The sequence below is a fragment of the Cydia splendana genome, chromosome 26 (genome assembly GCF_910591565.1).
Source record: "Cydia splendana chromosome 26, ilCydSple1.2, whole genome shotgun sequence".
Taxonomy (NCBI): Eukaryota; Metazoa; Arthropoda; class Insecta; order Lepidoptera; family Tortricidae; genus Cydia; species Cydia splendana.
The window spans coordinates 9,370,472-9,397,404 of NC_085985.1; the positions used below are offsets into that span (position 1 = coordinate 9,370,472).

The 26,933-nt window shown below is 39.1% G+C and overlaps 1 protein-coding gene across 1 annotated transcript in view; it reads right to left on the reverse strand.

The window, feature by feature from the left end:
- LOC134803585 (uncharacterized) overlaps nt 1-26,933 on the reverse strand; it is a 44,372-nt gene that overhangs the window by 5,870 nt on the left and 11,569 nt on the right. Inside the window, exons 3-11 of the mRNA XM_063776386.1 lie at nt 18,340-18,422; nt 11,377-11,505; nt 7,546-7,967; nt 6,939-7,090; nt 4,980-5,107; nt 4,707-4,811; nt 4,441-4,548; nt 3,544-3,966; nt 1,156-1,296 (exon numbers count right to left, since the gene is read on the reverse strand). Coding sequence (XP_063632456.1) covers nt 1,156-1,296; nt 3,544-3,966; nt 4,441-4,548; nt 4,707-4,811; nt 4,980-5,107; nt 6,939-7,090; nt 7,546-7,967; nt 11,377-11,505; nt 18,340-18,422 — 1,691 coding nt within the window. The remainder of the gene's footprint in view (nt 1-1,155; nt 1,297-3,543; nt 3,967-4,440; nt 4,549-4,706; nt 4,812-4,979; nt 5,108-6,938; nt 7,091-7,545; nt 7,968-11,376; nt 11,506-18,339; nt 18,423-26,933) is intronic.

Here is a 26,933-nt window from a genome sequence, read left to right on the forward strand (position 1 = left end):
AGCACCAGATAATTATTAGAAAAACACAGATAGGAGTTATTTTTAAACACAAGATCTATTAAATAAATCGGATAGAAATATAAAAAGTAGGTGAGTTGACCGTGACGCCACGATGTAATGTTTCATGTAAATTCCATATTAACAAATCGTTTTGACAGTTCTAAAAAAGTAACTGATTTGACTAGTAGGAAAATGCCCTATTCTAAAAACCCCAAACACAATTAGGTTGCTTTTGTTTTATCACAGAGTTCCCATGGCCACCTCCTGCCATCGTCAGATCAGCTCGATGGTACCATAGTATTGCATTGTCACCCGACATACATGCAAATTTTCAGCTTCATCGAAAACCGAGAAGTGGGTCAAGTTTAACTTGCAAGATTTGACCCATATAAACATATTACATAGGTGCATTGCAAGTTGAATAAAAGCTTGTAAAATTGCGAACGTTTGTGATAAAAAATGTTGAGGAACCGTGAAATATTTTAATAGAGTATCATGTTCTATTGTGCCGTGTCTTTCAAACTGTGGGTCGCGACCCCCTGGGGAGTCGCGAAGCCTCTGCCAGCCTTAAAACAATACATTAAGCGAAACATTTTGTTCGTACTAAAGGGGTCGCGTCATGAAAAAAATTGAAATACACAGGAGTCTATATCCTATGATGGTAGAAAAACTAAATAGCATTTACCTTTTCGGCTTTTACTTAACCTTTTGACAGAATTTTTACAATCAATTTGCATTATTTTTATGAGATCGATTATTTCTGTTCCACACACCACAAGTAACACAACTGGGATTCGAACCCACGATTTTTGACCACACACACACATATTTAAAAACACAAAGAGTCGCATACCTTGTCCCATTTCCAGCAGTTCGATCTCACTAAGGTTGTGTTTAGCATGGTATAATAATATACTCCGCCTGGTACTCCATTCCCGTCTTTTCTAGGTCACCTAACTGACACGGGCCTACGTCATCATGCGACAGCGCTATATGATAATATGCGATAACGCTATATATAGCGGCCATGTTGCTGTGACGTAGGCCCGTGTCACTCTGGGAATGGAAGACCATGTTTTATTAGACTATGGTGTTTAGAAGACCGTACTCTAAGACCTATAAGACAGAGAAAAATGTACTTTGTGGGGTCCATACCTTGTCCCATCTCGAGTAACTCAATAGAGCGCGCCGTCAAGGGTGTCTTGATGTCAGCGAGCGGCGAGCCGCGGTGTGGCACCGAGTAGAACATGAAACCAGAGCTTAGGGACCATAGTTGAGCACGCTTTGACAGGTCTTCTGGGGAGGGAAAATTAAGTTTATTATAACGCTAGATCAAATAAAAGAAAAAGCTGGTGTCGTGACGTATCAAGAGGTCAAGGATATGGTTTATGAGAGGGAGAAATGAAAAATACTCCACCGACAAGATGATACCTCTTAAATTGAAAAAGGTAATGCTGCCGTTTCTCAAGCCAACCACTAAGAAACTATTATACTTAATCGTCTACGCTACGGACTGGTTGGTGGTATGAAGCTAATTTCTATTAAGTATGTTAAGTAAATGTAATGTATAAATTAGTTTAGGCCTCCAAACGTTTTGACTAGTAGGCGACGGTGACGGCCAGGCCTCAGAGCCGTCTTAAACTATGCTGGGGCCCTTGGACACATAAGAATTTTTGGGCCCTTTGGGAAAGTAAAGTAAGCTAATTAAATTATCATTTTTCTACAATGATCTTCTATTTATTATGGGTAATCATAATCAAATATACTGTTACTGTCTGCCCTTCGGGGCCCCCTGAGGATGGGGGCCCTGGGCACGGGCCCCGTGTGCCCTTGTGGTAAAGACGGTACTGGCAGGCCTTCTTGGCTCTCCCGTATTGGCTGTATTTCTCCGTGGGTAAAATAAAGGCACCCGTGGGCAATACATAAATGCAATAGATGAAAATTTCTGGATTATGAGGTGGTCAATAAAGAAATTCCAATTTAGGAAGGCTGGAAGCATAAAATTGACCGTTCTTTACAAAATCAGTTCTGAGAAAAAATAATTTATCTCAGTTGCCAACATTAAAAAATAATTTTAAGTAATTAACTAATTATTAATGGCTGCTATTTAACTGATCACCAGTTTTAGTAAAATTTAATACCAAAAAAATATATTTTACCACCCTAAAATAATGAATGAATACCAAAATTATAACACCATTTTAATGTGAAATGATTACCAATTTTATTACATTTTACTATCCTTTTAAAGGAAATGACACCAAACTAATCATTATTAACCCAAAAATTATAAATGATTACCAAATTTCAAACCCCATTTTAATGTGAAATGATAACCAAATTTTTACATCTTGCTATCCTATTAAAGCAAATTACTCAAAAATAATCATTGTAAACCCAAAAAAGGACCACCAAAATTGTAACCACGTTTTTATTAAAAATGTGCAAATATTTAATATAATAATACTATGAAATTAATTAATCCACTTCGTCACCTTTTTCTAGTAGCATTTTATTTCTGTAACAGTCGCAGTTCTAACCTAACCTAACCCACTTTTCTAGTAGCATTTCGTTTCTGTAAGGGTCGCAGTTCAAACCTAATCTAACCCACTTTTCTAGTAGCATTTCTTTTCTGCAAGGGTCGCAGTTCAAACCTAACCTAACCCACTTTTCTAGAAGCATTTCGTTTCTGTATGGGTAGCAGTTCAAACCTAACCTAACCCACTTTTCTAGTAGCATTTCTTTCTGTAAGGGTCGCAGTTCAAACCTAACCTAACCCACTTTTCTAGTAGCATTTATTTTCTGTATGGGTCGAGTTCAAACCTAACCTAACCCACTTTTCTAGTAGCATATCTTTTCTGTAAGGGTCGCAGTTCAAACCTAACCTAACCCACTTTCCCAGTAGCATTTCTTTTCTGTAAGGGTCGCAGTTCAAACCTAACCTAACCCATTTTTCTAGTAGTATTTGGTTTCTGTAAGGGTTGCAATTCAAACCTAACCTAACTCACTTTTCTGATAGCATTTCTTTTCTGTAAGGGTCGCAGTTCAAACCAAACCTAACCTACTTTTCTAGTGGCATTTATTTTCTGTATGGATCGTAACAGTGTTAACCTAACCTAACCCACTTAACTGATAGCAGTTTAACTTAGGTTAGGTAGGTATGCGGTGCGGGGTACGGGGGTTGAGCGGGAGGGGCTAGTAATTTTGGCATCAGTTTACTTTATTTGATAATATGTATACATTTTTTGGTAATCATAGTGGTTTATTTAGGTGAAAATATCGCATTAATTTGGTCTTCAAGATTTGGTGATCATTAATGATTTTTGGTGGTCATTCAATATATTTGGTATTTGAAAAAAAATTTGAAGGGCAGTCGTAATTAAAACGGTGATACTTTTGTATTTTTAGGCCTTATTTTTTTGGTGTTCAGTAATTTTTTTTGGTAAGCATGATTTTTTTATTTAGGGTACCAAAGTATTTTTTGGTGGTCATTATATTTGTAGCCATTATTAATTTAGACAAATGATTGAACATTATGCTTACCTTTTCTGTTTGAAGACTCTGAACTATTTCCATCCTTTTCTTGTCTCAAATCACAAGAACTTTCACTAGCTGAGCTATCATCATAAACATCATCCTTATCATATCTTAATTCTAAATTATTCTTATCATTTATATTGCTGGAATGATCATCATCCTTATTTCTATTAGACTCTATGCTTTCTTCATAAACTTGTTCATGATCTGTTTTACCCGTTTCATCATCATGTCTTTCATTTATACCCATTTCATTCTTACCCTTATTTTCTTCGAACATATCATTATTGTCAATGATGTCAATATTGCTGTCAGTTTTGTGATTCATTTCATTGTCTTTATCACATTCGTCGCAGTTTTGTTTCATGTCCTCATTATCATTAATTTCTCCACTTTGATTCCCATGTAATTCGGTATAGGCTTCGTAAGCTGAAATTAAAGATTTATTATTATATTATATAGAGAAAATTTATTAAAAATTTTATTACTAAAACTTATTTTCCATTTATTTAAATAAAAAAGTCGGCCCGTTTTTAGGCTTTTTTCATTCTGAACCATTAGATTTTCATACAAAATGTCCAATCCAAAATGTCATATTTCAGTGAGTTTTGTTTAATAATTTGACTGTCGCAGCGAATAAAAGTAATTGGAATAAGTATATCAATCCGACATGATTCCGTATCTAAAACGCTAACGATTCTAAAAAAGAAACGAACTTAAATAAAGAATTTGAAGCGCACTTCTGCAAAAAATTGTATTAGGTATTTATCATACCAAGATTGTTAAAAAGGATAAAGACAAATTCTGTCGGCTAGTGAAAAGGGGTACATGTCACAAACAACTTGTTTAAAACTTATATACCTTTTCATTAGAGCTATTGCTATTACTGTAGGTATAGATTACCTTCACAATATATCTGCTTGATGAACAACCCCCCCTTGGAGTGCCCCACCCACACGATGGGCCGCTGCCCCACCCCCAGTGCGAGTAGCTGTGCGATCATCTGCTCTGCTCGTAGAGTAAAACTATACGTTACCTTCACAATATATCTGCTTGATGAACAACCCCCCCTTGGAGTGCCCCACCCACACGATGGGCCGCTGCCCCACCCCCAGTGCGAGTAGCTGTGCGATCATCTGCTCTGCTCGTAGAGTAAAACTATACGTTACCTTCACAATATATCTGCTTGATGAACAACCCCCCCTTTGAGTGCCCCACCCACACGATGGGCCGCTGTCCCACCCCCAGTGGGAGTAGCTGTGCGAACATCTGCTCTGCTCGTAGAGTAAAATTATAAGTTACCTACACAATATATCTGCTTGATGAACAACCCCCCCCCCCCCCTTGGAGTGCCCCACCCACACGATGGGCCGCTGCCCCACCCCCAGTGCGAGTAACTGTGCGATCATCTGCTCTGCTCGTAGAGTAAAACTATACGTTACCTTCACAATATATCTGCTTGATGAACAACCCCCCCTTGGAGTGCCCCACCCACACGATGGGCCGCTGCCCCACCCCCAGTGCCAGCAGCTGTGAAATCATCTGCTCTGCTCGCTCGTGCAGCTGCAGTCTGAAATCAGAATCCATTTTCATATTTCAGTTATTTTTAAGTTCTTATTTAGTCTGGCAAACTAATTTGTCAGTAAAGAATTAGCGAAATTCAAATTTTTGTATGGAGATACATAAGATTTTGAGTCCCGTACGTATAGAACGATATAGGATAGTTTTTGTCACGGAAATCATCACTCTACCCAGATGGAGACGCAGACAGAAGCTAAGTACATTACATATATTAAACTGTAATATAAATACTTAGCTACTGTTTGAGAATTTCTTTCTACCTATGAGGATTAGGTTCTAGAGATTCATCCCAACAGCCTGACATGCACAGACAGACAACAGAGGCTTGGGTACGGAAGCAATAAAATTGTAAATTATCTGTATGTTATCGAATTTCAATGATAAAATTAAGGTTATAAATGATTGTAGTGATAGAGATAATAATAATGATAAAAGTAATTAATAATGCGAGACATATACTTACACGGTGTAACATGAGGAAACCGAATAATTTTAACGACGCATTTCTGAGGTCAAAAGAAAGAAAAATGTAATATAAGTTTAGGTCAATTTCGCCAAAAAAATATTCTTTTTTTGTTTTGTTTTTTCAATTTTTTAAATGTATTTGTACATAAAAAATAAATGTTATGGGTAAACTTGTCACTGAAAATTGATTTTTACATTTTTTTTTCGTAAAACCTACTTTTTGCAAAGTGTTACTTGTCACTTTTTGACATCTATCAATAAGGATATTTAGACTACGCCCCATAGCAGCAACATCACCATCAAAAAGGCCTTTTACAGTATGTAACAACAAAAACTTGTTTATTTCTAAATTAATATTATCTCTGAAACTAGGCGAATTTCAAAAAAGTTTATAGGACATTTTTGTCTCTAAATATGATCAGGAATACGCTGTTAAAATTATTCGGTTTCCTCATGTTACACCGTGTATAGACAATATAGGATGGACACCGTCACCACACTAGAACATGTGGATGGCTTATCAATGATAATGGGGTCAAACAATCTAGTTTATTAATGATATATACTAAAAAGAATCTCAATAAATTTTTGATGATATGTACCAACACTGAAATGATACAGATGATGAATTTGATGATGACAGTATAATAACGGATTCAGAATGTTGTTGGGGTTGCCTCGATTTTGCAGTGCGTCGGGGATGTTTGCCGAAGCGCGCGTGGATGGCTTCCAAGCCATAATGCGCAAGAGAGTGGCCTCCCTGATGCGCCGTATTAGGGACAGCCCCAGCAGTCAGAACACTGTTATAGACAATTTACAGTGTCCAATAGTGCGCAAATGGAACTCTATGCACATGGACCATAGAGGTGCTGTTGGGCAAATTTAGTTAAGTACTTTAAGAATTAGTTTTATTTAATTTAATTTAATTTATTGTATTAGGTATTTATATATGTAATGTAAAATGTATGGATCTTGTTATCCGAAATAAATATATTAAATAAATAAATAAATTTCCGCTTGTTCACGAATGATGAATCACGATGCATGTAGCAACATAAGTTGATGATGAATGATACTAATGACTGCAACATATGATAACATTGACGATGATGATATATAATAAAATAATTGTAAAGTTGGTTATGATGCAAATGAAGATACCAATCCTAAATAGCAATAATAGGTAAATATGAGCATATTTAATATACCGATATTACCTCTTGCACTGCTTGATCCACAGATGAGGGTCACTGGTGTAGTTGATGGATATGACCCTGGCGTAAGGGTAGACATTGATCCAGACTCGATACCAACAGGAGTAGGTAATAATGATGATGATGCGATGACATATATACCTCTTGCACTGCTTGATCCACAGCGGTCTCCACAGATGAGGGTCACTGGTGTAGTTGATGGATATGACCCTGGCGTGAGGGTAATCCTCCTTGATCCAATCCCGAGGCCAGCACGCGGAGTAGCACTCGTCGCAAATGCAGCCACACCCCACCTAAACAGTCTTCAGTTGAAATTATAAATTCTATATTACCTTCATGAACACATTTGGAAATATTTCGGAAAGCAGGTATTATGTTCCGTTTCAGCATTCTCCCAAGAATTTTGTAAGAACAAGAATAGTGTCAAAGTAAAACTTGGCCAAGCATTCGCAGAAAAATCATCCTGTGTTAGTAGGTAATGATCTGGTAGATTGCTCTAGCTAAGGATGCGTCTGGAATACATGCTAAAATTAGATATATATGAAGTGTCTAGAAACGTATTGTAAAATTCATTGATAAGCTTGAAGATGTTAAAGATTATAAGGGGCCCCACAGATTACCAGTTCGCCGGACGATATCAGCCTGTCAGTTGTTCAGAGCTAAATTTTGCTTCTAACTGACAGGCCGATATCGTCCGGCGAACGGTAATCAGTGGGGCCCCTTAAAACTGAAAACTTCACAAACTTACCTCACACCGTTTCTCCTCCGCCCGACATCTACAATTATCATTCTCCTTTTTTTCCACTTTCAAATTCTCCATATTAAACAAGTCCCTAACAAACTTCGCTTGTGTATCATAATTGTCAACAACTTCACACTGGTCTTTATAAAACTTCTCAGTTATGAACATTTCATCATCCGTTATCCTTTTATAATATTCATCTATCTTTGTAAATGTGATTTCTTTATCGTTAAAATTGAGTATATTTTCATTATCTAGTTTGATACTGTTCTTAATACTTTCAATTTTGTTGGCATCTTCATTGAATACATTTGCTTTGTTACAATCGCAGGCTGGGATGGAGTTGGGTCGTCTTAGGGATATTTTGTTGGGTTCTATTTTGTATTTGGACCTCCATTCTCCTTGCCTCCAGGTGTTGCCCAGGGAACCTGGAAAAAGCAACCAATCAATCGATTAGGAATAGGAAATAACAAAAGTCGAATATTAAAAAAGTGCCACCTAGTTTCACAGCCGATACAGATGGCGCTGTAAGGTAAACGTACTGGTGCTCGACGCGGTCCCAATACATGTCATCTTGAAACTTAAGTCATCAATAGAGGTGATAGCAAGGTGTCATCTATTGGGTATTAACATGTCTAGCTCTAGTACGTTTACCTTACTGTGCCTTGCACATTTTGTGCTTGGGATGGCTTGGGTAACTGAATTTCATGTCAGACGTAAATTTTAGCAGCCAGAAAAACCGTATACCTAATGTACTAAGCCGTATACCATCTCATGTAGCTGTCGAATTCGAAGAACGAAATTGTCTAGACTTAAACTCATCTAGTGCATATATCCTTTTACTAATTCCAAAATCCCGTTTTGTGTGTGTGACCTCAGCTCCGGTAACGGTACCTATAGGTATAAGTAGGTATAGCCTAGCTAGATCTATAGTCATGTGTAGATATTATTAAACTGTCGTAACTACGGCGGCACGTATCAACACAGCAGAGCGACATCCGGCGATTTGCTTTGTGATATATCTGTCCCACAATGCGACAATGGCTAAAGTGTTTCACCGGCCTATAAAACCCGCTATAACAACAAATACTAAAAAGTACGGAACCCTCGGTTGGCGAGTCCGAATCGCACTGTCCGGTTTTTTTCTGTGTCTTTGCTGTTGCTTCTTTAAAAACATTATCATTATTGACCGCGCTACTACTAAACTTTTAGTCAAAGACTTCCTTTATTTCTGACAATAATATTACACACAGTGGCTAAAAAAAAATTACCCTCCCATAGAAAATGGACCAGCCAAAATGTATGAAACAGCCAAATTTTTTTCGCGTTCGGGGTTGGTCCCATAGTAAAAGTTGCTCAGTATAATCCCAAAACCTCCCTGGCAACGGGAATGTAGTTATTTTTTAGCCACCCTGTATTTCCAATACCGATGGAATTTAGACCGCGGGCCAGGAGCATATATCCTCAGTCATAACCTTCCGGCTCATACTTTGTCAGATGATGTTATCATGAATTAAAAAAATTGTCAGCCGGTTGTATCACGGTGGAAAGACCGTCAGTTGATGATATGGTGGCTGCCATCCTCAACCCACCAACGGAGCGGCAGCTGACGTCCACGAGGGTTCATCATACATAGCCGTTAACCACTATACGGGGTATCGCCATGGATGTAAGTATAAAAGGTCATTGGTTATCGCCCGGGTATTGGTCATGGAAATCTGTTCCTGGCTGGCAGTCTAATTTGCCTGATCATTAGAACGCATTGTAGTACCTAATGTTGTACTTGGTTGTACTGTAGAATAGATTAGCTTCATGTATTGAGTAACATAATGAACTAAACGCAGGTCATAAGTCAGCCATTGTGCTGAAACAATGCTGAATTGTCTTGACTTCCGCGACCCACATCTAATGCTTAAGGCGAGGTATGCCCGATGATTTGAGGTATTTTCGATTTAATTTGGTACTTTCCGATTGATCCATAGAATACGTCAAAAATGTCAAAATGGAACATGAACGTGACCATTGAACGTCATTAGAGAAAAAAATATGCTTACCTACCTACCTAGAGTCAGTCCATGAAAAGTCTGCAGCGGATTTGATAGCCCACGCAGTGCACGTGTTATTTTAAACGTCAAACTTCTATGAAATTATGACGTATAAATGACTCTTGCACTGCGTGGGCTATCAAATCCGCTGCAGACTTTCTTGGTCCGACTCTACTATATTTCTCTATGACAACGTTAAGTACCTACTATTTTAATTAGAGTGATAAAAATAATATGCTACCTGAGAAACTTCGGTAGCGCGATTTATATTTCAGCGGCAGCTGTTCTTAACACCGCAGCGCCATCTATTGAATCTGTACGGAAATTATGGTAGTATTTATCTGATACATGTCTTGTACTTGTCTGATACTTAGGTACATGTCTTGGTTGGAAGTCCTCAACTATGGGTTTCTTCATAAACTTCCTGCCTCGCACAGCCAAACAGTGGAATGAACTGTCGCCTGCGGTATTTCCGGACTGATACGACCTTCAAACATTCAAGGAAAGAGCGTACTCCCATCTTAAATGTCGGCAACGCACTTACAGCCCCTCTGGTGTTGCGGGTTACTGTACAATCAGGCAATTCGTCGGTTTTTTGCCTCCTATATCAGAAAATACACGCAACCGAAGGGAGTGTTTTAAATCGACACGAGTTGCGAATTACCTATTCGCACGTGTATCGTACAACATCCATAGTACAACCTTTTACAGGGGCCAAATTCGACATGTACAACTGTCAGATTTCGCATCCACGTCAAATCAACAGTTGATTTTATTGCATACTAGACGGGCCCGCAGCTCCGCTCGCGTAAATGAAATAAAGAGTTCGTCTTATGTTTAGTTAAATACCGACATTATTATGTATTCAACCCTGCCATGGTTTAAAACTGTGATAGGGATTTCTTATTTGTAGCCGTTATTTGGATAACTCAATTCGCAAATTTGTAAAAAAATTATGTGATTTGATAAAAGGCAAGATTGTATTTTTTCATCTACACGTATTTATTTAAAACTTGTTTCAAGATAAAATTATTATTTGTTCTTATAAGCCTAGTTGCAAAAACGTTCATTAGATTAATTTTCGCCTTAAGACGAATATGATGGACGACCACCGCCCTTAAATCGCCTTTTCATACAAACATAGGTAGTCTAGTCCTCTCGGCCATGGCCGAGGTTGAGCAGGTCTTAAGCAACTACGTCGTTTCAGCGGTACCTAGGACGTCCACTCGGGCGTCTCCCATTTTGTTGTCCCAAGTACCTGCGCTCTCTTCACGGTACGATCCTCTCCCATTCTCTCTAAGTGTCCGAGCCACCACTGAATTTAGCCGCTTTTGTCTCTCAATATTTCGCCACTATATCGGACCACATCCTTATTTCTATGGCAACAAAATTATATTACGATATTTGGCCGACTGCTGACTGTACATTTGCTTATTTTTATCAGTTATTGTAAATTAAACACGCATCGGAAGCGATAGTTTTTATGGTCTAGTTCTATTCCCATATGTAGATAATTGATTTGAACAGGTTTTTCTTATCATACGTGCGTCGTATTCGAGAAACGTGTCAAAAACTTTTTTAGAAATTTGTAAGGCGCCATCTCGCTTCTTCCCTCGTTTTTTATCCCGTTCTGGTTTTTCAATTTTCACATCAACGGGAGATCAACACGATACGAAAATTTAAAGGGCCATATGTACTGGACCCCTATTCGACAAGCGACGTTTGACTTATAAGTCTCTTCTTCGTTCTCTTCTCACAGCACGATCCTCCCCCATAAAACTCTACTACTCACCATACAGGCCATGTACGAAGATGACGTCAACCTTGGGCGTCTCTGGTTGGTGCAGAACCACGCATTCAACTTTAGGCTCCGGGTGGAGATGTTCCTTGCCTGCTGGCCGCGGTTTTGAGTACTTTGGAGCTGGAAACAAATAAAAACATAAGTATTTACATACATATACATATTTCCCGGAGGGGTAGGCAGGGACCACGGATTTCCACTTGCTACGATCCTGACCTCTTTCGCTTCCTTCACTTTCATAACATTCCTCATACACGCTCGCCGTAACATGTAGGTACACATGTATTTAGTCATCTTAGCGCCACTTGCACCCTTCCAATACCCGAGGTTAACCCTAAAAACCTGGAGTTACCATGGTTACCAGTATAATTTGACACTGGGTTAACGGTTTAACCGGTTAACCCCGGGCTAGTGGGATGGTGCAAGTGGCGCTTAAAGTAGCAAATATGTAACACGATAAAATGTAAATACAGGGTGGCCAAAAAATAAGTGCATTCCCGATGCCAGGGAGGTTTGGATTATACATACTGAGCAACTTTTACTATGGGACCAACTCCGAAATCGTAAAAATATATTCTTAGGCTGTTTCATACATTTTGTCTGGTCCATATTCTATGGGAAGGTAACTTTTTTTTCGCGATTTCGGGGTTGGTATCATAGTAAAAGTTGCTCAGTATAATCCCAAAACCTCCCTGGCAACGAGAATGCACTTATTTTTTTTGCCACCGTGTATAGGTTCAGTTCAGGCCAAAGTTAAACCAAAGAGAAATAGGCACGTTTTTTCCTTAAACTTTACTTATCTTATACGGAGTTACATATGTTTGCTTAAACTAATTAAAAACAAAAATCTTTATCTAAATCCACTGGAGCATAGTGCCAAAGACACTGGCAGCATTTCCTCGCTGAATCGCAACGCATATTCGTTGAGCGAGGAAGCTGCCAGCTCTTTTGTCCCCAGTGACACCAGGGTCAAACAGATCACTGTGTTATGTCTTTCCTGTAGACATACACAAGAGTTAAGGGCTATAAAGGTTAATTTTCTTATTTAACCCTTATCCACGTGAAAAGGTCCTCCTTTTATTTAGAGAACCATGATAAAATCATTGCTTACATGCCCACAAGCTGTTAACTATTGCCCACAGGAGAGAAAAATGTGCTGTTCGCGATAACACGCTAGTTTTCTCTCCTGTGGGCAATAGTTAACAGCTTGTGGGCATTTAAGCAATGATTTTATCATAGTTCTCTAAATAAAAGGAGGACCTTTTCACGTGGATAAGGGTTAAATAAGAAAATTAACCTTCATAGCCCTTAACTCTTGTGTATGTCTACAGGAAAGACATAACACAGTGATCTGTTTGACCCACCAACAAGCTTCCTCTGACCTGCTGTTGAAGTTGAAACTGCTCATCTACTTGCTGACGATGACGTCGCTGTTGTAGTATCCGCACCCAATATAGATAAACTCGAGCAGCGCCTAAATGAAGTTGCTAGTCAGGTATCGCGGTATTTCAGTGTGAACGGCTTAGTACTTAACTTAAAAAAGACCCATTTCCTGCATTTCAATCTTGCTGGAAGAGATCCTAGGGATCTAGTGGTACTCGTGGACCGTGTCAGAATAGACCGGGTCCAAAGCACCGCATTTCTGGGCATTGAACTTGATAGGGGCCTCCGGTGGGAAGCACACACTATTAAAGTTTGTAACAAACTGGCGGGTGCCTGCTTCGCACTGCGACGCCTGGCAAGGGTGGTGCCCAGGGATGTGGTGAGGTCTTGCTATTTTGCCACTGTGCACTCGATCCTCCAATACGGTGCGGAGCTGTGGGGCCGCGCTGCCGAATGGGAGCGTGTCTTCCGAATGCAGAAAAGAGCCGTCCGAGCGATTGTGCAGGTAGGACAAAGTACATCTGCAAAACCACACTTTAAGGACCTCCAGATACTCACGCTGCCCTCTGTAGTTATATACCAAGTGGCAGTCTATGTGCGATGCCACCTTAATGAATACGCGAGAGGAGCTGACGTACACGGTCGTAACTTGCGCAATGCCCACAGACTCTTAGGTGTTAAGCATAGGTTAGCCAAGTCAGCGAAACTAACCCACGTGATGGGGCCGACTGTGTACAACCGACTGCCGAGTCATGTCACGAATGCGCCGTCATTAACGAGCTTCAAAATGCAACTGAAACGATGGCTTATCGAGCACACTTTTTACAGCTTTAATGAGTTTATGGAGTACAAAATAAGTACCTAAACTTAGATTTTAATATAATTTTAATTGTATAATGTTACAAATCTTATTTTGTAAATAATTTCTTGTAAATAATATTTTTGACATGTAATACGAACTATTATGAATAAATATATGAATATGAATATGAATATGAATACTCATACTAATATTATAAAGGCGAAAGTGTGTCTGTCTGTCTCTTACCTCTTCACGCTTAAGCCGCTGAACCGTTGAAATTTGGTATAGAGATATTATAGTTTGAGTCCCGAGGAAGGACATAGGGTAGTTTTTATGTCGGAAATCATCCCTGAAGAGAGTGCAAAGGGGGGGTAGAACTGAGAAAATTAATGGAGTGTCGGTTAATTGGTGTAAACAATTAAGCATATTATGCTCGAATTGGTATTAGATTTATCCAGGCGCTGTACTTACTCTAGCTGCTGGTACTCATTTCACGCAGACGAAGTCGCGGGCAAAAGCTAGTCATATTATAAAGGCGAAAGTGTGTCTGTCTGTCTGTTACCTCTTCACGCTTAAGCCGCTGAACCGATTTAGTTGAAATTTGGCATAGAGATAGTTTTAGTCCCGGGGAAGGACATATAGGGTAGTTTTCATGTCGGAAATCATCCCTGAAGAGAGTGCAAAGGGGGGTGGAATTGAAAGAGTTAATGCATTGCCTAATAATTGAAGTAAGCAATGCGCGAATTGAATGATTGCTATTAGCATTATCACTTCTGCGTGGAATTAGCATGGAGTTATAAGAAGGAGTGAACTGTCACTTTTTTTGCCATACTAAATTGAACCTTATCACAGAGCCAGAAAGACGTTCGTACCAGTACAGAGAAAACGGTCCACTTGAGATAGCAAAGGTGGGCCGCGGTGTCTCACTCGCACATGTTGCCAATGTTAAAAATATACCATTGTGGTAGTATTTATATCAATATACTACTAAAATTAAATACCTTCTTATATTATTTAAGTGCTATATTCAGAGTACGGTACTGATATCTTTTAGGAAATTTGTAAATAATTATGATGTCAATATTATTAACTGATTTAACCAAGCATGTGCACAACAATAAAAAACACTAATTTTGATATGGTAGACATTGTAGTAGTAAGTTTGAATATTAATTGGTATCCCTAACCTGATGACATATTTACAAAACACGTGAATGCAAAATTTCTTAAAAATGGTGAAGAAATGTTGCGTTAAAGGTTGTGGGAGTGAAATAATTTCTAATTGTGTAATATCGTTTCACAAGGAAGCCACAATTATTACATTTTAAGATAAAAATACAAGTTAGACATTGTCAAACTCATTAGGGTGACCATGATGTCGGCACGATGAGAACCAGTTTTACCACTTCCTTTATGGTTTTACACAATTCTTATTACGTACTTAAAGTACTTAAACGTAAGTTTTCATAAATAGGTATGTATTTATTTCGGCATGTTTAAATTGGTGAAATGAGAGCCAATACAGAATAAATAATTGCAAAAATTGAAATCCAAAGTCCTTAAACATTACAGACACATTTATAAATTGTTATAATAATAAAAAAACACATAGATAATAAAAGAAAAATAGAAGTTTATCGTAATTTACTGACTTTTGGGACGATGCCAGAAACGTTACTGGGAATTTAGCCCTCATAAGCACGAGCGCTTTTTCAACGCGCGTTACAAAAGGGGTTGAATCCGTTCACACGCTAAATTCGATTTAACGACCAACGCTTAAAGTCGAAAAAAAAAAACAAAGCTTGATAAAAAGCGCCACCACCATCGTGTGAACAAATACACATGTTTCCATTTGTTTCATTCTAACGCGCTTTTTTAACGCGCGTTGAAAAAGCGCTCGTGCGAATGAGGGCTTACCCTCTTTGGAAAATTTACTGGGAACGGCACATCACTAGTTTCTTTACATTTCACGACTCTTCTCTTTTCGCACAGATGGCCTATCACCGTGAACACCGAAGTTCGCAAATTACGGGCATCTTTCTCTTTTACTCCTATAAAGGAGTAATTACAGATTACAGTGACAGAGAAAGATGCTCGCAATTTGCGAACTTCGGTGTTTATGGTTTTCGGTGACGCCGAAATAATTTTTAGCTTGTAAGATTTTTACTATTGTACGTATGTTAGTTTGTAAGGTATGTATCTAATCTATGGGCCTTAGTCGCCTGATAATAAATGATATTTATTTTTTTAATTTAATTTATGCTCCAGTGATAAGCGTCCTAGTTAAAAACTATAACAAACGGGCGTAGCGGATCCACGCGACCCTGAGGCAGTGGCGGATTTGCTCTAAGGCCGAGTAGGCCCGGGCCTAGGGTGGCAGTCTATATGATGGGTGCTGAGAAAGGGTCGTCTAGAGCTTGCTACAGGGCCTGGGGCCTAGGACGGCAAATACTGTAAATCCCCCACTGCCCTGAGGGCCTACCCCAAACCACTTTCGACATTTTGTCTCTCTGTCGCACTTGTAAATTCGTACGTATATAAATGTGACAGAGAGGCAACACGTCGAACTTGCCCAAGTAGCATTGCAAGCTGTATATAAGCTGTATTAAAGTTTATTTGTATACTATAAGCTGTACAGTTAGGCTGTACAAAGGCTGTACAAGCGCTTATACAGCCCTTATAAGTAAAAAAAGGGCCCAAATTATACAGCCTTTGGCGTTATTAGAGCTGTAGAGTAGCTGTATAAGCAATACATAAGCTGCATAATAGCTGCATTACAGCTATATTTCGGTGTAACAGGAAACCTTAACACTACAGGTAATCTCTTATAAGTACGATATAAGAATATAAGTTTTAAATGAGATATAAGAAAGAATTACAAGAGAATAATAATCATTTAAGAAACTAAAATGTCTTAATCTTGTTCATTCGTAATATAGTAATGGCGACAATAGTGTTATAGTGGATGGTAAAAGTAAAAGTAAATATTATACAGGACTTGAATGGAATATTACATTATTGGTAAGTGCGGATTATTATTTATTGTGAACCTGTGTATCTTTTCTGGCAAAATATTTACGCGCCTGCAAAATAACAAAGAGAAACCATAAGGAAAATATCAAAAATCGGTAAAGTTACTGTTTGTTTTTAAGGTTAGAGTATCAAAGATATTTATAAATATTAATTCTAAGGCTAAACAATTTATTTTAGCTGGTAATCATAACACGGCGTTAGTCTGCTAAATATTTGCAAGTATTTCTTTAATAATACTTACAAATACGTTTTTTTTTTATTGTAAAATGGCGACAATTTTTAAACAGCTTACAGGATAGTTGGAGAGCATTATAATCTTAGTAGATGTGCTGTGTAATAGATGGAGTGTCTTTTACAGCTTTTGTAATTAAAACAGCTTTATAATAGAATATTTGTATTCGTTTGGCTGTATTTCGGTTCTCCGTACATAAGTTATAATTCTCTTTAGAGATCCGTATAACAAATAAAAAACCTGTACTGTAACTGTCATATATTCCTTTAGTTTTATAATACACTTATTTTCAGAAATCATTACACTACTATACGTATACGAGTGTAAAATTACGCCAAAAGATTGTTATAAGCGACTCTATCAGTAATACAGAAAAAAGCTGTACTTTAGCTGCCATTTATTCATTTGGTTTTATAATACCCTTACAGACAGAAGTTATACAACTACTATTCTTATAGGAGAGTAAGATTACGCCATAAGAAATACCTTTAAAACGGGGTTGACAGATACATTTGTACAGCTACAGGTGCCAAGTGATACTACAATACAGCCTGTATACAGCTTTTACGATAAAATTAGCTTGTAGTGTTTCACAACACTTAATGTTTTAAAATGGAGTTGACAGATACTTTTGTACAGCTAAAAGTGCCAAGTGTTACTACAATACAGCCTGTATACAGCTTTTACGATAGAATTAGCTTGTAGTCTCTCACAACACTTTTAGTTTTATAGTAGATTTTTTATATTCTGATAAAGCACCCCATGCTTCCGCAGAATCCTTTATAATGATTTTATACAGCTTGAGCTGTATAATGTCGGTAAAGTACCTTTTATACAGCTTAAATCTTTTCTGACACTCTTATACGTCCCTTAAATCACTCTAAGTTCTTAATTGGCTGCTATATTGATGTTGCCGACTCTTCCATGCTACTTGGGTGGTTCGCGGTAGACCCTCTGGTTCTGTCACCATATCTGTCTCTCTATCTCTCTCACTCATACCCGTGTTCTTGACAGACGTTACGGTGGACCACATTCCTGACGATCCACCATGTTCGTGGTCCAGTGCGCCTATTAGCAACAGCTTTTAGAACAACTAAATTAAGTGCCTAAGGTTGTGTGAAGCGTTTTACAGAAGAGAAAAAAACTATATCCATCCCTTTTCAGGCCATAATACTAGTACAGCGAAAATACAGTATGATTCTCTATAACTATGCACGAATAAGAAAAGATCCTGGCCAAACTATATATTCAATGTTATCCTAATATCCCACATACATATGACTTATGGTCACCCTAATTAGAAAGAGATGCAACGGCCCACCTTGACTTCTCATGTGGACACACTTTTTGGCTAATGTACTCTGTCCGGTTTACTCTCTAGGTCCGTGGGAATTAGTGACAGCAGCTAAAGTAGGTATAGCACTTTAGCTGCTGTCACTAATTCCACGCAGACTAAGTCGCGGGCAGCTAGTATTATCATACTCTACATTGTCTGTCAAGTTACCTGTGATCTGCGGTAGTGGGTTGGTCAACAGACGGTACAGCATGGCGGAGGCCGTGCTCCACAGACAGGACACGCACCAGCGTCTGAAACAACCGGATTATATAAATTTTAAGATATTTACTCGTGTAAGTGTAACCCGTGCGAACTCGGGGAAGGTCGCTAGTCTTGAATATTTTTGGCATTCGATTCCGCTTTAAAGACGGCAAGAAATCGTGAAATGATATACAGTTAGGGTTGCCAGATGGTCGGGATTTGGCGGGATTCTCCCGATTTTCCTTTATTAGCATGTGTTCCCGATTCCCGACAAAGTGAAAATTGTCCCGAAAAACAGCATCACGTTATAAACCAATAATTTCAAATTCCGAACTGTCGTCGAGCGAGCGAGTGACCCACGTCGAGCGTAGTGCCAATAATGTAAAATATAGTTGTTTTTATACAATTGCTTTAATTTGAATGTTTTTTTTTCCCGACTTAAGTCCTAAAATCCCGAAAATTTATATTTTTTCCCGATATTTGCGCCTTTCGATCTGGCAACCCTATATACAGTCGACAAAATTATAAAACCAGTCGCTCAAACACGGTTGAATCGATCTAGAAAATAAAACTCTGCTTATCCGTGTGAAAACGTAAGTTTGTAACTAGCGATATTTCTGTACCAACTGAACAAATGTGTGGTTTTTGTACAAGTCACCTTGGCAATTGAGTCCCTATATTTAAATTAGTAATTAACATGAGCGAACTCATTTTGAAAACACTATTAAGGGGCCCACTGATTAACAGTCCGCCGGACGGTATCGGCCTGTCAGTTAGAACAAAATGTTGACAGTTCCGAACAACTGACAGGCCGATACCGTCCGGCGGACTGTTAATCAGTGGGCCCCTTTAGCCTGCAATAACAAGTAGGTATAAAGTAAGTAAGTGCAAGCACAGAATAAATAATAGTACTACCGTACAGAAAGGAAACTTCCTACAAAACCGAAGTTTGACAGCGGTTCAGGGTCGAATCATGCTATCCCTTTCTAATGTATGGCACTATCCCTTTCGGCTATTTAGGGTTGTCAAAATTCAAGTGATTATCTTATCTGTGGTCGTGCACGCAAAAGGAAGTCAAGTGGTGCCAACCCTAATAATTGCTCGGAGCAATGCTGAGCCGAGTTTGGCCGAAGTCAGGAGTTTCGCACCCCTGGTGCAAGTAAGGTAAACGTACTGGTGTTCGACGCGGTTCCAGTACATGTCATGTTGAAACTTAAGTCATTGTCAATAGAGGTGACAGAAAGGAGTCATCTATTGGGCATTAGCATGTCGAGCAGTAGTATGTTTACCTTATTTGACCTTTAAACTTAGGTCAGAGTCCCAACTCGCTTCTCGCCGTCGCCTAGACCCTGGATCAAACAGGTTTCAAACTGAAACGGATACCTTCGCTCTCGCTCGGTCAAAAATATAAAATTAGCTCAGCAAGTGGTACTTAACCACGCACGTAATAAATGATATCAGCAAATCTGTACCAATCTGTACCCACTCGAGTAATATGGACAGTCGACGTCAAAGATATGTTTACGTTTTTCGCCTTATTACAAAGGAGTAAGGTGCAAAAGTGTATACATATCTTTGACGTCGACTGGACTATTTGCAGCGCTTCGTTGCAGAACGAGCAATTGAACCAATTGAATCATTGAGATATATCTGTTCTGTAGACCTAATGAACAACCGGCAAAGTGCGAGTCGGACTCGCGTTCCAAGGGTTCCGTACATTAAGTCCGACTCACGCTTGACTGCACATTTCTAATAGGTTTTCCTGTCATAAACAAACATAAGGGTAAAGAACTATTTTGTGTATTTCTTTTTTCAAATTTTTAGACCCAGTAGTTTCGGAGTTAAAGGGGGGGAATGGTAATTTTTTTGTCTATTTCCTTAAATAACTTCTAATCTATTTATTATAAAATTATAAAAAACATATATTTTAAATTCTCAAAATGAGCTCTTTCATTTGATAGGTATGTTGTTCATGATAAAGTTTGAAAAACTTTTTTTTTACTTTCTCATTTACTTTACCCCCTAAAAGTAGCCCCCATTGGCCCCATGTTTAAAATTCATTTGTTTACGGTTTACGTTACATATGTTCATCTTTGGGTCACTAATTTACATATTGCTGGCCCAATATTACAGGGTTCTATGTTACATTTTCAACATAGTTGAAATTCGATTTATAATGTCACTATGACAATGTCCAAATTTCAGTTCGATAAAAGTGAAACATAGAACCATGTAATATTGGGCCAGCGATATGTGTACCAAATTTCAACTTAATTGGTCCAGTACTTTCCGAGAAAATAGGCTGTGACAGACGGACAGATGCACGAGTGATCCTATAAGGGTTCCGTTTTTTCCTTTAGAGATACGGAACCCTAAAAAGGGTACAAGTCTCACGCAGCTTAAGTGTAAAAGGGCATAAGTGTTACGTGGAACTGACACCCTTTTACACCTGCGCTGCCCGAGTCTCGTACCCCCCCTTATTCACCATGAATCGTAAAAACATGGCAGATCCTACAACGTGCTTTTCTACTGACGAACTGGGTGTGCCAGAGTATAGCCACAGAATAAATAATAGTACTACCGTACAGAAAGGACTTCCTACAAAACTGAAGTTTGACAGCGGTTCAGGGACGATTCGGCTATTTAGGGTTGTCGAAATTCAAGCCATTATCGGTCGTGTACGCAAAGGGACGTCAAGTTGTGTCAACCCTAATAATTGCTCGGAGCAATGCTGAGCCGACCGGAGCCGATCTTGTCCGAAGGGAGGAGTTTCACACCCCTGGTATAGGGACCGTGCGCTTTGGAGGGTAAGCCATCTTGTGGCCTGAATCGGAAACAATATGTGTACATACTGTACATTGCCAAAGCAAGTGCTACCATCTACCGTTCTCGTCGATACGTTTCCTTGTGCATAGTAGGTTCTGCCATCTTGTGGGCTACATCGGAAGCATAAACGACACATTTACGCCTCGCGCCAAAAATCTGACGGCTCCTATGCTGCCCCCTATAGTTCATGCACGGGGCCTATAGCATTTAAGTACCTACACACTTATTCAGTGTGGGCGGTAATGCAGTTAACCAACCGCATCGTGTAAGGTTTCTAGACCTTGACCGTCCGCGTGTACAACTTGTACCTATCAGTTGTATGGATATGTTTACATGTTTACTTCTGTATTTATGTTTATTTGTGACGTTCCACATAAAGGTACCTTATGGCGGTTGGCGCTCACGGTGCGTATTAGCATCGCATTATAAGGTGGTATTAGTGCTCGACGTGCTAATGCCCAATAGATGACACCGTGATGTCACCTCTATTGACAATGACTTAAGTTTCAAGATGACATGTACGGGGACCGCGTCGAGCACCGGTACCACCACCTTAGTATTGGCGGCGTTAATAATAATAGCCAAAGACATATGTAACTTCGTATAAGACGAATAAAGTCTAAGGAAAAAACGTGCCTCGGAATTCAAGTAAAAGTCATTCTCGAATAGATGGCGCACACACCTTTAGCCTATCCTCGGCTAGATGGCGTGACGACACCGTTTCATATTTAACAATTTTAACACATAGATATCAGTGAATGAACATGGATCAAAATGATATAAAAATAATAAAATCATTATCCATATATATATACATTTTTTGATAACTTTATACGTTTTCATTTTGAGTTTTAGTCGTGTGTCGATAGATGGCAGTAAATGTACCGTGACTACAAAATTTACAATGACAGGACCCCTCTATACTATCTATTCTTTTTGTAATAGCTTAAGCTACGACCGCCATAAGCATAGAGTAATATAAGTAAAGAATAAAGAGCAGTAACTTCATATTACATCAGTTTTCTTCCCAAAACGCGCGTTATTTCGTAGTCGACATCTAGCGTCAAGTAGCGGAATATATCTATTTCTATCGCTCGTATTTCAAAATTATCAATTCACCGTTTTCCACAGTGATGAAATCGAGCGCTCGAAATTCAAAAATCGGCTCCCTGATTAGGGATTAATATCTGGGAGACCGAGCTATGCTCGGAAAACATATGAAGACTCAAAAATGCGCGTTTTCCCAGAGATAAGACCTAGCTAGATCGATTTTTCGCCCTCGAAAACCCCCTTATAGCAAATTTCATCGAAATCGTTAGAGCCGTTTCCGCCGTTAAATTTTTCTCTTATGTCTTATGAATCTTATGACTGATGCATAATACGAGTAGACAAATAAAATTCTAATTTAATTTGACCTACTTATAGTTTATACTACTAATATCTCATCAAAATTATACCAAATAGCTACGTTAAACGAATAAAAATGGAATATACACAAATAGATAGCGTATTAAGGTCGCCCGGTCACGTTATAGAGTCTAGTGTGACACAGTGTATTCTTTGCTACCAGTACCTTAATGTATGTTAGGTGGTATTCGATCTGTCCAATATCTTGGTCCAATGTCATTGCGTCTCACTCTCTCATTAAGCAAAATGTGAGACGCAATACACATTGGACAAAGAAATTGGACAGGTGGAATACCCTCTTATGTGTTATGAATGAATGAATGAATGAAAACATTTATTTTCAGGCAACTATTGGCCCATAGATAAATACCTTAAAACTAGCATACATATTATTACAAAATATATCTTAAAACTAAAAACACAATTATGGCTGCGATGCAGTTCGCAACCCCCCCCCCCCCCCACACACACACACACACACACACGAGGCCCCGTATTTAATATTAATATCAACACCCTAACCTAAACAAAGCGTTAAGGATGACTCTGGCGCTTACTTTTCTATGACATGACAGGTGATCACGTGATGCTTTCCATAGAAAACGATGCTCCGGAAGCTCCGGCCCGGACACGGCCCGGTCTAACGTAGGTCATCCTTTAAGGTGCATTAGGGTAACTTCGAAAGCGGGATAATTTTGAATAATCTAATATCTCTAAACCAGAAGCACACTTATAGTCTGTTGAGTATTTTTCATATCTATTTCACTAACACTTGTGCTTTAACTCTTGTGCAAAAGATTATGCCATTTTAACCTTTTGGACGCCAATGACCGATATACCCGCACCGCAGGTTCAACGCCAAAGACTGATTAATCGGTCACAGACCACAGAGCAACATAGACCTACGTGCATATGCATAAAGTTCAATTTCAGTTTTGACACTTTGGTGACGTGGCGTCCGGGTGACTGCTTTTGTGTTTGACACGGCGTCGAAAAGGTTAAACACCTTTCGTTTGAGTGAAATGTAGGTATTACTCAACTGTAAAAATATGGGTATAGACAAACTTACTCAATAATAGTCCCATAGTTCTTAATTCGCTGACATAAGAGCTATGGGATATATTTTTGAGTATGATTTGTGCACCCATATTTTTACACTTGACTGTACCTCCTATATATATAAAAAAACCGGACAAGTGCGAATCGGACTCGCCCACCAAGGATTCCGTACTTTTTAGTATTTGTTGTTATAGCGGCAACAGAAATACATCATCTGTGAACATTTCAATTGCCTAGCTATCACGGTTCATGATATACAGCCTGGTGACAGACAGACAGACGAACAGTGGAGTCTTAGGAGCAGGGTCCCGTTTTTACCCTTTGGGTACGGAACCTTAAAAAACAGTTAAAATGCTGGCCCTCATATTTAGGCTGCGCAAACTGGTTCTCTTGCGCAAGCTGGTATAAGGGCATTAGGTACCTATAGTGACCTAAAAATGCGCAGTACCAGGCGTGGCTCACTCCGCGATTTTGTCGCTTTGCTACAGGTAGCTAAAAGTACATCCGTTCCACACCAATTTTGGTGGCTAGCCATAAGCCGCGCGTGGCGCTGTCGCCACCTAGCGCCCATATCTGTCCTGATCGTAACAGACGCGTTTTGTTAGAAAGTGAGTTTTCTGTACCTAGTACTATTATTTATTTTGTGGCAGTACGTACTTACTTGACAGCCAACTTAAGATCGTTTTATACTACACTATTTCTTGGGCCCTGCTGTCGGCGGTCAGAGAGTGGGACGCCAGTCCGCTGCACGAGCGATGGAGGGCCTACCACAAGCCTGTCGTATCGGGGTCGGGGTGACCCGAGACTCAGGTCCTTATAATTCATTGTTGTGTTTGTGTACGTCTTAATTTAATTTAATCATCATATTTTATTATGTAATGGGTGGGAAAACTCATTTATTGTAAAATAAGTGTTATAAAATGAATACAAAACTAAAATTAAGTACAACTAAAAACTAAAAATATTTATCAAAACTTTGCGCCCTTGGTAAGGTGCCCATCACGCAGGCAGCGTTCCCGCGCTGGATTGCTATGGCCAATTATGTAATTAGTTTTAAATGTTTTAATCACACATGGATTCACATTCTGGAATAAATTAATTTCATTCATTCATTCATTAATTTTTAGGATCGGGCAGTGCAAAAACTCTTAGAGCCCGCGCCCACAGAGAGCGGTCTGGACTTCTGGAATTCTGCGTTCCGTGTTCAGAACACGGAACGTTTAGATTGCGTTTAGGGTTTGCACGACGGATCCGAAATGTATGGGAATATCCGCGGATCCGGATCCAGATCCGGATAATTTCATACATTTCGGATCCGGATTGCAAACCCTAATTGCGTTCTATCATGTTCTATGCAATGTAGGTAGGTCCTCGCTATAACGCACACAGGAGGCGTTCAGACCGCGGCGGTCAAGAGTTCTATTCCCGCCGAGACAGAGAACGCCAGACCGCCGCAATGTCGACCGCCCAGTACCGTCTTTACCATAAGGGCACACGGGGCCCCCATCCTCAGGGGGACAAAATTAAATAGGTCGGCGGTCCGCATCCGGACCGCAGTCCGCCATTTGGTGACCCCTGCTATAGGGACTAGATGGGAGAGACAGGGTAGAGGAGAAATGGGGTCCTAGGATTTAATTGTTCGGGTCAAATGTTGCATTTCCCATAAGTTGAGCTGAACTTCACATACCTACATAAGTATGTAAGTCAGGTGACAATGCAATATTATGGTACCATCGAGCTGATCTCATGATGGAGACAGGAGGTGGCCATAGGAACTCTGTGATAAAACAACGCGACATAATTATGTTTGGAGTTTTTAGAATTGTCTCGATGAGTATTAGTAGCCTGTGGAAAGAAAAGTACAGTCAGCGATAAAAGCTTGTACCAAAAATTAAAGTTTTGACACATTCTCTACTCTCTAGTTCCAACAAAACCCTTTAACAAAATCCGATGAAAGAAAATCCTCTCGGGCCTCGACATACATTCGCTGACATACTAAAATCTACTTTATCCATATACAACTAGGTTCATTTTCCACTGACGAGATATATTATCACGCGTGCTATGTCCGATGTCCACACGTGTGGAAACACGTGACGATTCCTTTCGTCTTGAAGGTCACTTCTAATAATTATGTAAGTTTGTTAACTATTCGGTTGCGAAGTGACGATAGAAACGGACGGTTTAGGACAGGGGTCTCCAAACTTTTTGACCCTAGGGCCATATTGCAATTTAGATAAATTCGAGCGGGTCAAAATTAGTTTTTTATTAAACATTTTTTAGGTGCCTAAGGCCCAGGGCCATACCTTACAGACTAACGTACACGTACAGTCGAAAGTTTTAATTTATGAATATGACCCATTTTGTACCTTGTCACAATGACCCCTAGTCAGAGGTCTCTAGCGACTTTTATATTGATTGTCACCGTGACAAGGTACGAAATGGGTCATAAATTAATATACAATTTCATTAAAAAAATCAGTTCAAATTTTTCTTTAATTTACCCTAGAACTAAACCTTCCAAATGTATAATAAAAACCGGACAAGTGCCTGTCGTTATAGCGGCGTTTTGTTGTTATAGCGGCGTTTTGTTGTTATAGCGGCAACAGAAATACATCATCTGTGAAAATTTCTGAAATGAAATGAAAACATCTGTCTTGTTATCACGATTCATGAGATAGACAGACAGACAATGGAGTTTTAGTAATAGTGTCCCGTTTTTACCCTTTGGGTACGGAAGTTACGGAACCCTAAAACGACTTAAAATTACATAGAGAACCATTTTTTAATTTAAATCGTGGAACTCCATTTTTTGGAAGTCTGTTGATAATTTAAAATGCCTTCTAACAAAGCTGTGCGTGTTGATAATAAGATAAATTATAGGTAATACTTACTTCATTTCAATAACGACTTAGACGACCTTGGTACCAAAACAGTAATAAGCTGTTTGTGAACCTTACAACCACACTGCTTCAAAATTAGGCGTAAGTAGATTTGTATTGTGCGACGGAAGTTTAGTTTTCGGCAGGTTTTGGCATTGAAATCATGTTTCGGTCGAAGGTTCAGTTTTAGCCAAAGAATTGACCAACGGTTCGGCCGCGCTGTACTTACCCTACAACATTGTATGTTCGGATCGCGTTCAGCTACTTAGTTTTCTATGATAAATTCTAACTTTAGAGACTTTTTTAATAAATAAAAATATGTATGTGCCTAATTTTTTTAGCGTAAGCCTATAGAAAAAAGGTAAGAATAATTCATAACAGCGGGGA